The sequence below is a fragment of the Manis javanica genome, chromosome 10 (genome assembly GCF_040802235.1).
Source record: "Manis javanica isolate MJ-LG chromosome 10, MJ_LKY, whole genome shotgun sequence".
Lineage (NCBI taxonomy): Eukaryota > Metazoa > Chordata > Mammalia > Pholidota > Manidae > Manis > Manis javanica.
Window position 1 is genome coordinate 735639 of NC_133165.1, and position 13658 is coordinate 749296.

The 13658-nt window shown below is 62.5% G+C and overlaps 1 protein-coding gene across 10 annotated transcripts in view; it reads left to right on the forward strand.

Moving 5' to 3' along the window:
* The window catches only part of UNKL (unk like zinc finger), a 34848-nt gene that overhangs the window by 18295 nt on the left and 2895 nt on the right, over positions 1-13658 (forward strand). For 6 of the 10 annotated variants that reach the window (XM_037005629.2, XM_073214407.1, XM_073214408.1 and 3 more), the window contains 6 exons: positions 411-473; positions 5139-5307; positions 11127-11219; positions 11825-12052; positions 12566-12768; positions 12922-13179. In XM_037005629.2, the coding sequence (XP_036861524.1) occupies positions 411-473; positions 5139-5307; positions 11127-11219; positions 11825-12052; positions 12566-12768; positions 12922-13179 (1014 nt within the window). Of the gene's footprint in view, positions 1-410; positions 474-5138; positions 5308-6745; positions 6866-11126; positions 11220-11824; positions 12053-12565; positions 12769-12921; positions 13184-13658 lie in introns of those variants that run through there. The other 4 variants (XM_073214409.1, XM_037005631.2, XM_073214403.1 and 1 more) reach the window with 4 other exon arrangements.

Below are 13658 nucleotides of genomic sequence, written 5' to 3' on the forward strand. Positions count from 1 at the left end.
CTGCAGACCCAGCAATTCTGAGTTGCTGTCCGCTCCTGGAAGAAGCGTCCGCCTGCCGTCAGCAGCAGGCACAGGTCTGCCTTCAGCTCCGAATAGTCCTTGGCCTGGCGGTGTTCTTCCCAAGACTTCCCCGCCCTGGGGGAGGCTGCTGGCACTCAGGGTTTGATGCATTGTGGGTTCAGAGGGCACGGAGCTCAGCCCTGCCTTCCCATGGGCTTGCCTGGGGGTCAGAGATCAGAGTCCAGGTGTCAGAATTCAGGAGACCTGAGCAGAGGCAGCAGATGAATGGCTTTCTGTCTGGGGAGGAGTCAGCAACGGGCATTTTCCAAACCCTGAGAGGCAGCCTAGGTCTCCGCGCAGGTCCAGTCTGCGGCGCTCTCCTTGTGACACCAGGGCTCCTTCTGTTGCAGGCAAAGCGGAGAGACTCGCCCACGGCAGGCGGCCAGAAAGCCAGTGAGCAGGACAGTAAGCAGGTACCGCCGGCCCACGGCCCTGGGGCCGGCACGCGCACTTCCGCGACTCTCAAGGCGGGGGGCACGCGCCGCGACATGACGCGATTGTGTTTCTGCTTAGGTTCTTCCTAAACTCATTCTGTGCATCCTTTGTTTTAGTGTTTGCAAAGTTTGTGCTGTACTTTGGAAACAGTGGGTCCAGAACCTCTCACCTTTCCCCCCGGGGGAGGGGAGGCCCCTGCCTCGCCCGTGTCTGTAGGTCCGCGGCTGTCTGTCCTCCCAGGGCCTCCTGCTGCAGATGGCTGTCCTCCCTCCACGTCTGCATCTTCCTCTAGTTTCCCCTTTTGTTACTTTCAATTAAGTTACCAAATTATTTTTCTTGCTGATTTAACTTAATTAAGACCCACTCTAATAACCTGTCCTTCCCTTGATCCCCCTGTGAAGAGCCTGTCCTGAAGGAAGTCACATTCAGGAGTTCTGGGGGCCAGGACTCCAACATAGGAGTTTCTAGGGACGCAGTTCAGCCCACGGCCCGCGTGGGCCTGGCTCGGTCTCTGGGAGCCGACCCCGTAAGGGCCCAGCGACACCCTCCCAGCTGAGCTGAGCACCGTGTTCTCTGAGCTTTCCTGGCCTCTTGGCCTCCTGCCCGTGGGCTTCCCACCGCGCCCATGACCCCGAGGCTGCCTCGGTTCTGGTCTGGCCACTGCTCCCCACGTGCTTTCAAACCCAGTTGTTTGTTTCGAGAAACTATTTTTCTGGTTGCTGCTGCCCTGACAGCTGAAACCACCTTCTCTGCATCGCTGTCAGAAGGTGGAGAGAGCTTTCAGCGTTCAGGACTCCCCTTCTCTGGCCAAGGACCTCAGCCAGTTGTCCCTCGTGTCTGCGTGATCTTCGTGTCCCTAAGTGGGTGGCACCCTGTCCTCTCTCCGTTTCTGGGTGCCCCCAGAGGCCTCTTCCCCCCAAGTAGCTGTGCAAACGAGTCTGCTAAGGCGCTCCTGAGGCACATTTTTGGCTTCAGTGGGAGGAGAGTTGAAAGTAAAAATGCAACTTAGTTTGTAATTGTTTAAGAGGTTAAATGGACAAGATGTTGACTAAGAATCTGGGAAGTGAAATGTTAGTCTGAGATGTTAGTGGTGAGGTCGCCAGGGGGGCATGTTCCTTGGGGGCAGGAGCAGAAGCCGCCCAGGCCGAGCTGCATGCAGGACCCCCAGGGTGGCCTGGCCAGGTCCCTGTGTGTGAGCTGCCCCAGGGACAGCATGCTGGCCCTGCTGCCCCGGGTGTCCTCCCCTTGTGTCAGCAGCTGTGCTCGGGACTGATTCATCCTCAAGCCGGCTCCTGCCTGCACCCGGAGACCCCGTCCCATCACCAAGCTGGGCTCTGGGGGCAGCAAGCACCAGGTGGGAACGTGGGAAAGCTGGCTGCGAGGGTCCCCAAGCCAGGGTAGCGCTTCCCCAGGGCCCTCTGAGGCTCCCGCTCAGCCTGGAAGGCTGGGGGTTGCTGAGGCTTTGCGGCCAGCCTGCAACTCTCCAGAGGCCCTCCCAGCATGTGGGCACCTGTCCACTCTGGCCAGGGGAGAACCCTAGCCACTCTGTCCCCAGGACCTCCCGTCTCCTCTGCGTTGGCCACAGGTCCCAGCATCCCTTGTGTCCCCTGTCCCCAGGGGCCCCGGCAGGTGCTCCTACTGCTGGGGCCTCAGCCTGTGGGCTGGTGGGGGTGCATGGGGTGTCTCTCCATCAAGAGTTTCCTTTGATAAACAGAGTTGGTGCCCCTCCCCAGCTAGTGAGGCCCACTCCCCAGCTGCTGTCTTCCTTCCTGGGCAGCCCCTGCCACACAAGCCTCCTGCTCCCTGGGCCACACCTGGTGGAACATGCTGAGTGACGTGGCTTCATGCCGGTGGGCACCCACTGCTGCAGAGCTGAGGCATTGGCACTGCCCACGGTGCGCCCAGACCCCAGCGGCCCCTGGAAAGCAGCTGGCATGTCACCTCGCCAGCCGCAGAGTGCAAGGTCCTCCTGAGAGCACCGCAGCTGGGCGTCGGGCGGGGGTCACTTCCCTCTAGCCTGTTACCCAAAAGCAGCAGATGGAGAAGCTTTGCGACGTTGAGGCCCAACGCCATTGGATTGGACACCAAAGCACAGACAGTGAAAGAGAAAATAGATAGGATTTTGTCAAGCAAAAGTTAAAACTTTTGTGTTATCAAAGGACACCATCAGTAGAACAAAAAGGCAGCCCACAGAGTGGGAGAGAATATCGTGTATCCACTAAGGGGCTGGATAAAAGAACAAAACACCCCAATTTAAAAACAGGCAGAGGACTTAAGTGAACATTTCTCCAAAGGAGACATTCAGGTGCCAACAAACACATGAGGAGATGCCCAGCGTCGCGGGTCATGGGGAAGTGCAGACCCAGGCCATGGCGGGAGGCGAGTGTTAGCAGGACGTGGTTGCTGGAGCACCCCGTCTTGCACGCTGCCGGGGGGCCCGGGACAGCGTGGCCACGGTGGAAGACAGTCTGGTGGGTCCTCAGAAAACGACTAACAGCTGCCTCGTGACCAGCAGTCCCACTCGGGTGTGACCCAGGGGAGCAGGGCAGGGTCTGCCAGAGATGCTTGCACACCCACGTGATTCACAACATCCAAAAGATGGACACAACCCAAGTGCCCGTGGACGGGTGAACGAACAAAGTGCTGTCCAGCTATACAAAGGAATTTTATTCAGCCTTAACCGGCAGCAAGTCCTAACGTGTGCTACGTGGAGGGACCTGGGGGACTGTATTAGCTGCCGCCATCGTGACAAAATACCCCGGATTGGCGGAAACAGCAGAAGTTATGTCCCTGCAGTCGGGAGGCGGGAGCCCGGGGGCGGCGCAGGCAGGGCTGGCCTCTGAAGCGCCCTCCCCCTGGCCCGCCGACGGTGCCCCCTGGTGTCTCCTCTTCCTGGGAGAGCACCAGTCCAGTCAGACGGGAACCCCACCCACTCTTAGGACCTTGTTCAACCTTAGGTACCTCCAAATGCAGTCATATCGGGGTTATGGCTTCCACATAGGAATTCTGAGGGGAGGATTCAGTCCAGAGCAATGGTATTGTGCTGCTCAGGCAAATAAGCCAGACAGAGGAGCGCCCGCGAGATTCACTCACAGGGGGTCCCCAGAGCAGCCACGTTTATAGGGCTGCGAGGGGGTGGCACGGTTGGGGGGGAGTGTTCAGTGGGATGGGGTGTCAGTTGGAAGATGAGAAAGTTCTGGGGAGGATGGTGCTGGGGGCTGCACAACATGGGTGCCTGACCCCCTGAGCTGGGCATGTAAGGATGGTCAAAATGGGGCCTGTCATGTATATTTTACCACAGTAGAAAGGAGACAAACATCAGGCAGGCGAGCTGGCGTCAGAGGAGGCCTGGCGCCATCTCGCTGTCTTATGGGCTGCCTGGTGGGGGACCCTGCCCTGCTCACGGGCACCCAGTGTTGACTTGTGGTACCTCTGTAACCATAGTGGCCTCAGGAAGGACCTGTGAGGACATGTCAGTTTTCGGGAACAAGCGTCACCTCATGTCTTCCAGGGGGCACGTCAGCCTGCAGTGTGACCTTTCTGGGTAGAGTCCCTGTGGGTGCCCCAGGCCAGGCTCAGGTCCTGGCGTGTGATGTGTGTTCCTGTCTCAGCCGGTGCCCCCACAGGAGCCTCGGGAGAGGCTGGGGAGCATGGCCTGAGGCCCCCTCCCACAGCTGGAGGGGCGGAAAGCCCAGTATGTGGGCGAGGGGGCAGCCCGCCTCTGAGTCGAGCCCAGAGGGCCCTTGGGACCATCGCTCTCCAGATTTCTGCAGTCTGAGTTCTTTTTAAAACTGACCCTCTAATGTACAAGGGCGGTCAGTCCCCGGTCTCCCGGGCCCACTGACCGGTGTTCTGTCACCTGGGGCCAATTGTGAGCGAAGCCAGTCGGGGGGTCTTGGAGCCCGCGAACACCAACAGGCGGCAGGTCCCAGAGGAACCTCCCAGTGCCCGATTTCTCCCTCTTACAGAACATACATTATTATGGGAAATTTCACTCAAGCTGACAAACTGGTAAAATCTACCCCCTCCAGTTGGACCCCCAGGGCTCACTGTCCTGGGTCCTGTCCAGGCAGACCCAGCATCGTGCCGGTTCACTTCCATGGCCTCGGGGCCTGCCCGATGCCGAGTGAAGGGCCTGGGTCTGTGGCGTGTGGCTCTGTCCTGGGTCCCTTTCAGAGGCCTTATTCTTGAGCACGGTCCTCTCCACCTGACCAGCTCCTTACCTAAGATGTGCTAGCTCTTCTGTCATCAGATAAGATCAGGGGACATCCCCATTTTTCTTTCTTGGGTAGCAAGGCCACAGGCCCGTTTCACCTGTTTGTGGAAGTGGTCCTGGCATGTCGCTTTGCCACGCGTCTCATCTGACAGTTGTTCTGTGCAAAAAGGTTCATTAGGTGAGACACTTCCTGGATGCATTTCTTCCCACCCCTGGGTGATGGACAGCTAGCGATTCTGCCTGCCATGGGCATCCAAATCAGCCGTTTAAATGCCCCCTTGACTATTTGGGAAAGTCAACTTTACATTCTGCCCTGGGGAAAGAAGTCCGCGGTTCCTTGCGTCTGCTGGCCGGCATCCTCCGAGGCTGTTAGGTCGCCACTCTCTGTGCTGGGGGCACCTGCTCATTGTGTTTGTGTCTCTGGCAGAACCACCTCTCAGTGTTTGCCGTGGTTCACCCTCTGGCACCCAGCGTGGCGTCCAGCGTGGCGTCCAGCCTGGCATCGAGTGCTGGCTCTGGCAGCTCCTCCCCGCCCGCCCTCCCGGCCAGCACCCACACGCTTGGCCCCCCCGGCACCGCTGTCGAGTCTGTCCCAGGTAAGTGAGAAGCTTGCCCCACCTCCCCGGCGGCTCTGCACTCACTGTGGCTTTTGGGGAGTAACCAAAAAGGGTGCATTCAGGACACACCGTGGAAAGCTTGTTCTCACGTAGAAGCCTGGCATCAGTCACCGGCTGTGCCGCATGTGGGTTGGAAAACACCCACCTCACCAGGGCCACAGGCTGTAGAGGGGATGGGGAGCTCCCAGAGAGGGCAGAGTGGGTGGTGCCACCTGCCCAGAGACGAGGGTGGGAGGGGGTGGGGTGAGGCTAGGAGGTGGAGGGAACGGCTGCCTGCAGAGGGGTCCCTGACCTGGGCAGTCATGGAGTGTTCAGGTGCCAATGATCCACGTGATTGGAGCCAGGCTGGGGGAATCTGTCGGGTGGTCTGGGCCGGCTTTTGTGAAAGCGCTGAGGAGCAGGACAGGTGTAGGGCTGGTGGGCGAGAGGCTGGGGGCTGTGCGTGGCCCCCTCAGGCCACATCTGGTGGAGGGACACCTGGTGGCATCTGTGGAGGGCTTTGCCGGCCAAGCCAACCTGAGCCGACCCGAGCCTGCCTCTCTGTCCTGGAAAGGGAGACGTGGGGAAGGCCTTCTCGGTGGCAGCTTCCAAGTTTCTGTCCCACAGTGGCTGGGATGGTGTGGACGTTGGCTCTGTGAGAGGCCCAGCTTGGTCAGCTCCAGAACAGTGTTGTCCTTGATCTTTGGGTCCCTGGAGCACACCCCCTGCCTTCTCCCATGGGGTCTGGGAAGGGAGGGGGTCCTGGGTTTGCCCATCAGGTACCTGTGTCAGGTCACCGCATCCCTTCCAGAGTCGGCCAGGTGGCCAGACCTGACATGATGATTTCCTACCTGGAGATAAAGGCACCAGCAGCCAAGGAATGCTCAAAAGTTCTTTTCTGCCCCACTGATGTGTGAACACCAGTCACACTGCTCATATTGTGGGGTGTGTGGCTGAGACGCAGGTTTGAAATGCAGCCAGTTCAAGTTGGGGAGGAGAGGGCATCTTCTCAGCTGTTTTTGGCTGCAAACGACGTCAGAGGGCTATAGAGCCAGTCCAGTCCTCTATGGTGACTGCAGGGGAAGCCTGGCGGTACAGTGTTGTCCCAGCTCTGTGCTCATTCTGGGGGGGCCGAGGTCTGGCTGGAGCAGCCGGCCGGCAAGGGCTTCGGGGCTTTCGGGTAAAAATCCCCCCTTTGCCATAGCAGAGCGGTCTTGGCCCGTGAGCGGTCCGGGCGCCCCGCCCGCACCCCCCCCAACCCCGAGCCCCGGGAGGGGCAGGTGCTGGTCAAGGACGGGGCAGGGCCGGGTAGCGCGCCCCTGCCCGCGGGGCCGCAGCGCGTTCTCAGGCTTGCGTCATCGGGGGCGGGGCCGGGCCGCCCCTCCGGCTTGCGTCACAGGGGGCGGGCGGGGCCAGCGCGGGGCGGGCGGGGCGCGGGCCGCGTTTGAATCGGCGGCGGCGGCGGCGGCGGCGCAGCGGACGGTGAGTCAGCATCGTCAGCCCCGTGCCGTCAGGGTGCGGGTCGTCGTGGCACGGAGCGGGCCGTGCGTCCCCCCAGGTGAGGTGCCAACCCCGACCCCGTGCACCAACACCGGGTGTTCCGCTACCCGTCCCCTTGTGAGCCTGCTGCCCCAGGTGAGCCTCCCTCACTGCCCGAAGCACTAACCCTTCTCCGCAGGTACCCTTCTCTCCCTGCAGGTTCCCGTACCGGCCCCCGGAGGCTGCGCCCTGTGCCAGGTGTGACCGCCAGGGGTCGGTACCCGGTTTCCTAGGGGCTTCAGAATTAGGTGCACGCAGATGTGCCCTCTTAGGGAACCTGTTCTGCAGAGGAGCCCGCTGGTTCCCGCGTGGGCGCGAGCAGCGGGGCTTCTCCGGGGGAGCCTGCATCACCTGGCGCAGGCGGGTCTTTTGCTTCTTGGGGATGACGAGTGACTTGCTTCGTCCTGCTGCGAATCGCGCCTGCATTGGTACCTGGGCCGGCGGATCAGCGGGTCGGCCAGGTGCCCTTCCGTCCTGCAGTGGTGGGGAACCTCCGCGGGTGCGTGGTGGGGAGCACCCGCATGGGCACTCCCCTTCTGACCTCTCATTCCGTGCACTGACTGTGCGTTGTCCCCGTGTGTCCCTGACCCTGGCGGACTGCAGTGCCTTCTGAACGTGCTGTGTCGCGTCAGGAGCAGGGTTCTGCCAGGACCATTACTCAGCAGCTTCTGGCTAATTTCTCATTAACATCTGGGCGGTTTTGGTAGTTTGGCAAGGCTGGTTCCGGGTCAGATGGCAGTTTATGTAACCCGAAGCCCTCTGAGCTGGATGCTGGGTGTGGTTTGTCAGGTGAGTGGTGCCCCCTTTGCACCTGAGGCGGGCAGGGCAGTGGGTGCACCTGGGTGCTGAGTCATGGGTGGGGGTGGGGGAGCGTGATGAAGTACATCTCTTCAAGCTGCAGAAAGGCCCCTGAACTCCAGTTTATTTCCCCGTCACCCATTTGTGCCACTTACTTAAAAAAGCATTTCTGACGGTCTTTTGGCTTTGAAGCAGACCACCCCTTGCTTGATCCCAAGATCTCAGGCCGATGCGTGGTGGGGAACACCCGCATGGGGGTGTGCCAGGCCAGCACATGAAGGATGGGTTTAGGTCCCATTCTTTGGGCTGCAGCATGGGAGCATGGCAGGGCCGGGCAGGCCTGGAGTGGGGTGCTTGTTCTCAGTGATTCTGCACACCCACCAGCCCTGGTCTGGCGGACCTGCAGTGTGGGCATGCAAGGGATGGAGCAGGGTGGTTCCAAGAAGGGTTTTGGAGGCTGAGCAGGAGTTCTTCCAGGACTGGTGTGGCTCATGGAAGCTGTGCCAGGCTGTAGCCCCAGCAGTGCAGGAGACTCTTGCTGAGGTGGAAGGTTTCTTGGGGTGAAGCAGGGTGTGCTCAGGAAGAGACCAGCCTGGCAGTGGGGACCTTCATCCTAGGAGGCAGGACTTGTGGCATCTGGGTTGACACCCTGGGCCTCAGTGGGATAGTGGGGGGACAGGGAGCCTGCAGAGATGGTGGGAGTTTGGTGTGACTGGTGTGACTGGGGGAGGAAGAGCTGCTGAGGGCTTCTGCTCAGCACTTGGATGTGTGTGTCAGCTTGAGAGCTCAGGAAGGTGCTGGTGCCTGGGGGGCTTCTCCCAGCCATGTTGGGGTGCATCCGGGGGCCTGAGGGTCAGGCTGCAGAGGCCACACGTGTCCAAACATGCCTCAGGCATAGGAGTGAGTGCCAGCTTCCAACAAGGTGCAGGGCACAGGTGTGGGGTGGTCTGCTTCGAAGCTGAAAGACCTTCAGAATGCTTTTTGAATGAAAAACCCGGTCCCCTGGCTTGAGAACTGAGGGTGGCCTCCCAGTGCTTGAAGCTGCGGGTGTGGTGCTTGGTCCCGAGAGCCCCAGGACACGGGTGTCCCTGTACCTCCCTGGAGGAAGAAGCTTCCGGAGCACTTGAGCAAGGGCTGGAGGAGCATGGGGGGAGGGCTCCCGCAGAAAGGAGCCCCAGGGGAGAGGGGCCGTGCGGGCCAGTGCGGGCCCAGGGACACGCGTCCTTCCTCCTCACGGTCTTCTCATCGACCCATTTCTGTGGTGTCTCTGGGGGCACGTGGGTGCTCCAGCCTGTTGAGGAGCCGGCCCGTGTGGGGCTCCACCGTGAGGATTCCGCGATGTCTCCTTGACACTGTCCCAAGGACGAAGGAGCAGGGGTGGGGCCAGCTTGGGGCCAGCTCTCTGCTCCCTGAACGTGTCCTCCCAGGGTTAGGTGCCTGCCGGCCCAGCACTGTCTGCCGCCTCTCACTGCCTCTCACTGCGGAGCCAGGAGCTGCGGCCGGGGGCCTGACTCCTCTGGCTCCTGCCATTTGCCCCTTTCCAGATGAGACCTCTGCGGGAATGGATTTTCCTTCAGGGAAGGTGGGCCTGAGGCCAGGCTGGTGGGGTCTGTGTTCTCCAGGTGGCTGGGTGTCCAGAAAACACCCTTCAAGGCCAGGATCTGATCAAGAGGACATGGTGGCATTGGGCCTCGGTGGCCCCAGCACTGCCTCGGGGCTGGCGGCACGACCCCGCTTGGGGCATCTGGCTGTGGCTGCATGTGGGGCTGGGTTTCACCTGCAGGGAAGACACCCACACGACCCCCAAGGGTGCCTTCTCACATGTGCGAAGGGCCATACTCCACAGAGGCAGGGCCGCCAGCTCCCAGTGTGCACACCGCACTCCTGGAAATCAGCATTTGGCCACCTCCCGGCGTGTGCCAAGGACCAGGCGCGAGGCGAGGAGCAACCCTCGTGGGTAGCTCCTGTGGGCCCCAGGGATTGGGGTGCCGACCTCCCCAGGGAGCTGCTCTGCACAGCGCAGAGCTGGCTCCTGGTGGATCTGCAGGCATCCGACATCTCCTATCAGTATTTCCCACTCATTGCTGTAAATGTGCCTCTCTGGCCTGGGTGCGTTCCTCCCACCCCCTTGTCTTGGTGAGGCCTTCGCCTTGTCCCCCAGAACAGTCCTAGCCCACCCCCTCCTTCCTGCGACCGCAGCCCTGTGGCCTCCCGGCCCGACCCTGTGCAGAGGGTGTGGCTGTCCCCAGGGACAGTGGGCGTCCAGGCCAGTGGTGGGCCAGGTGTGGACAGAACTGAGCAATGGCTTCTCTCCCCAGGCAGTTTTGACTTAATGTCACTCGTCAGATTCGGTCCAGCGGGCTCTGTGACACTGGGCACTAGAGAGGTGGGCAGCTCTAGAAGCTTGGCCTACTGAGTCAGAGCAGAGGGGCCTGATGGATCCGTGGTGGATCCTCTGGGCTCCAGAGAGGTGTTTGCCCCGGGGGAGGGTCAGGGATGGCACTGTGGCCTCTTGAAATGGGGCTTGGTGCGTCTGACCAGGCATTCTGGGGGTGCTGTGGCCAGGCGTGGGGTTGGGGGGAGGACAGGGCTGGGCCACACAGAAGAGGCCCTGCTGCTTCCGAGAGGGCATGCACAGAGGAAGAGGGACCCAGAGGTGGGGCGAGGGGAGCAAGGTGCTGAGTGCTGCGTGATTCCTGTGCCTTCAGTGCCACTGGGTCCCCTGTAGGCTATGACTTGGAGCTGGGTGGCAGGACTGGCGCACAGCTCCCGGCCCTTGGCAGACTGGCGCAGTGAGCTCTGATCACTCAAGGGCTGGTTCTGTGTGGCCGCGGGAACTTCAGAGGTGCGCTCTGGGCTTGCAGGCTGGCAGGCCTGACCTCAGCCACCCCAAGGCAGCGTCCTGCTCCATGCCAGGTCCCCAGGGTCTTTGGGGGGATGGAGCTCATGAGCTGGGGCAGGGCCTAGGGGGCGGTGTCAGACGGGGAGAGGGCGGCCCCCTGCCTGCAGGAAGGAGTTTTGAGGAGGAAGGCTGGTGCAGGGTCAGCTCCGAGGGGCCCGCCTTGCCTTCCTCTGCTCCCGGGACAGAGGGACCTGGAGTGCACCAGGGTCCCCATGGGCCCTGCCCCACGTGGGGAGAAACAGATCTCTGCTGTGACTGGGGCCCTTAGCACAACGCAGCCTCAGAGTTGCCGTGAACCAGTTTCTTGTTGGTGGTGCAAGAGGCATGTTTTTACTAGTCAGTGTGTTTACTTGGTCAAACGTCACCATGTGATTAGAAGTTTCAACTTCAAAGAAGCGGACATCAGTGAAGGCTGAGTGCTGACGTCGCGGAGGCTGCGAGCTGGTGCCTCAGCCTAGATGCTGATTTGGGGTGGAGGCCGAGCCCCAAGTGGAGCGGCGGGCCAGGGCCTCCATGGCAGTCGGCTTCCCGGCTGGCGCCCTGCTGGTCCCCATGCAGTCACCCGGTGTTCTGCCGGCAGGTTCTGCTCTGGATCTGCACCTGAGTGACCTGAATCTCGCACCCCCAGAGAAGGGGCTTGAGGAGCAGGACGCCAGTGACCTTGGCCCCCCAGGTAAGGGCGCTGGCACAGGGCTCTTGAGGGCCGGCTGGTGTCCTCTTTCAAGAGTTCTTCATTGGTTCCAGGGTGGGGGCTCTGGCCCTGTCCCCTTAGCCTGTGCAGGAGCTGCTTCCTGCCACCTCGGTTTACCTCCACCTTGGCCAGGTGACCACCGCAGTGGGGCATGGCCTCTCTGGCCCTTCCCGGGTGTTTTAACCACTGTGTTGGTGTAAAGATGAGTGTGGTAACATTACTGCCTGGTCACCTTCTACTTGAAGATGTGTCTTTCTCTTCTGATAGAAGAGGGTAAATGATTTGGGGGCGCCTAAAAGTACTGGAACCACCATGCCAGGGACGGACTGGCTGGGAAGGGCCTAGCGGGTATCTTGCACCCCTTGCCCTGTGAGTGAAGTGCGTGCCTGATTAGGAGGGGAGGCTCCATCCGGGGTCAGGGAGCTTGGCTCTGGCACCGCACCTCTGCGTGGCGGCTGCCGGCCAGGTCCCCGGGTCCCCACCCTCTCCTTGGCTGCCCCCACCCCGCAGCCCCTGAGCTCGGGCGTCTTGAGCTGCGCCTGGCCCTGTTGCCGCCTGGCTCACCGGCCCCTCTCGGCCCCGCGCAGGTCAGCGGTCGCTGGGCGGCTCAGCTCCTGTGGCCATCCCAGGCGGCCCACCCCGCCCCCCGTCCCTGCCCTCCTCGCCCTCGCTGCCCACCTCCCCGCTCTGCTCGCTCTCCCAGCCCCCGTCGGGGCCGTTCGTCTCCTCGGCCATGACGCCCCCCCAGCAGCCACCGGCCCTCAAGTCGGAGCCCGACGCGCTGGGCCCCTCGGCCTCATCCTACAACGCCTTAGGTGAGCCGGGGCCCGCCTGCGAGTGCCCCTCACAGCTGGGGGGACGGAGGCGTGGTGCGGTGGCACTGATGCGTCGGAGGCTCCCGTGCCCTGTGCCTTCCCGGTGCTGGCATTGACTCATGTCCCAGGCAGCCACGTGTCCGCGTCTGCTGGCTGGTCTGCTGACGGCGGCCCGGGTTTGTGCGTGAGCCTCTTTCAGTCTCAGTGAGACACATTTGCAGAAACAGGAGGCAGGGCCGCCTTGGGTTATTTCTCACTGGAAAGTCCTTTCACCTAGTTTGTTAAATCGATGGTTGTCACCCAAGTGAACAAAAGCTCTCCAGGGTCCCTGAAATTCTAGTGTGTGATGGGTTCCTGGGACCAGAGTTTGAGAACCGCTGAAAATAACGTCCTGCCCTCTAAACATGGCGAATGGCCGGAAGCGGCCTGGTGGGAAGCCGGCGGCGCCCGTAGAGGCCCCGCCGTCCCGCAGCCTGCCTGGGGCTGGCTGACACCCGTCCCCTGCACACTCAGGCTTGAACGGCGTCCCCGGGAGCATCTGGGACTTTGTTTCTGGCAGCTTCTCTCCCAGCCCGACCCCCATCCTGAGCGCCGGCCCCCCGTCCTCTTCAAGCACAAGCCCCAACGGCGCCGAGCTGGCTCGGGTCCGGCGGCAGCTGGACGAGGCCCGGAGGAAGATCAGGCAGTGGGAGGAGTCCTGGCAGCAGGTGAAGCAGGTGAGCGCGGGGCGGGGCGGGGCCGGGCCGCGGGGGGCGGGGCCGCGCCGCGGGGGGCGGGGCCGGGCCGCGGGGGGCGGGGCCGGGCCGCGGGGGGCGGGGCCGGGCCGCGGGTGCCCCGCTGCCTCACCGCCGCGGCCCCCCGGGTTCCAGGCCTGTGACGCGTGGCAGCGGGAGGCCAAGGAGGCCAAGGAGCGCGCGCTGGCGGCCGACAGTGCCCGGCAGCTGGCCCTGCAGAAGAAGGAGGAGGTGGAGGCGCAGTTCAGGCGGCTGCAGGAGGAGCTGGAGGGCCGGGGAGCGGCCGCGGTGCTGCCTGGGCTGCGGCGCTGCGGGGACCTGGGCGCGGTGCCTCTGCCCAAGCTGCGCTCCCTGCGGAGCCAGCTGCGCCTGGACTTGGAAGCGGTCGATGGGGTGAGTGCATTTTCCAGGAACCGGGCTTCCCGGGGACCCCCCACCCCCAGCTCAGCGCTGCCAGCCTTCCCACGGCGTGGCGCTCGGGGCCCCGTCCTGGGAGTGTGCGCCTCTCCCCTGCCTCCTGCTCCTGTGGGCTGTGCCCTCCATGGCCGGTGGACGCCCCTCCCGCGGCCTGTAGTTGGAGCCGTGGCCTCCGTGCGGGCACCTCTCAGCGGTCACCCTCCAGGGCCACTGGTGGTCCGTTGCCTGCTCTCATTTTCCACCTTTGCTGGTGGAGCATGGAACCTGCCGTCCGAGCTCAGCCTCAGCTCCTTCCACCCCTGGGTGTGTGAGAACTGGGAGCATCTAGAAGGTTCCACGGCCCTACGTCTCACACCCCTCTGCCGGCTTTGTCTCCAAGGCACTGCCCCAGGCTCTGACTGCCCTTCTGGACAGAGGGCCAGGTCCCGGGGAAGGTCCCAGCAAGCTCAACCCCC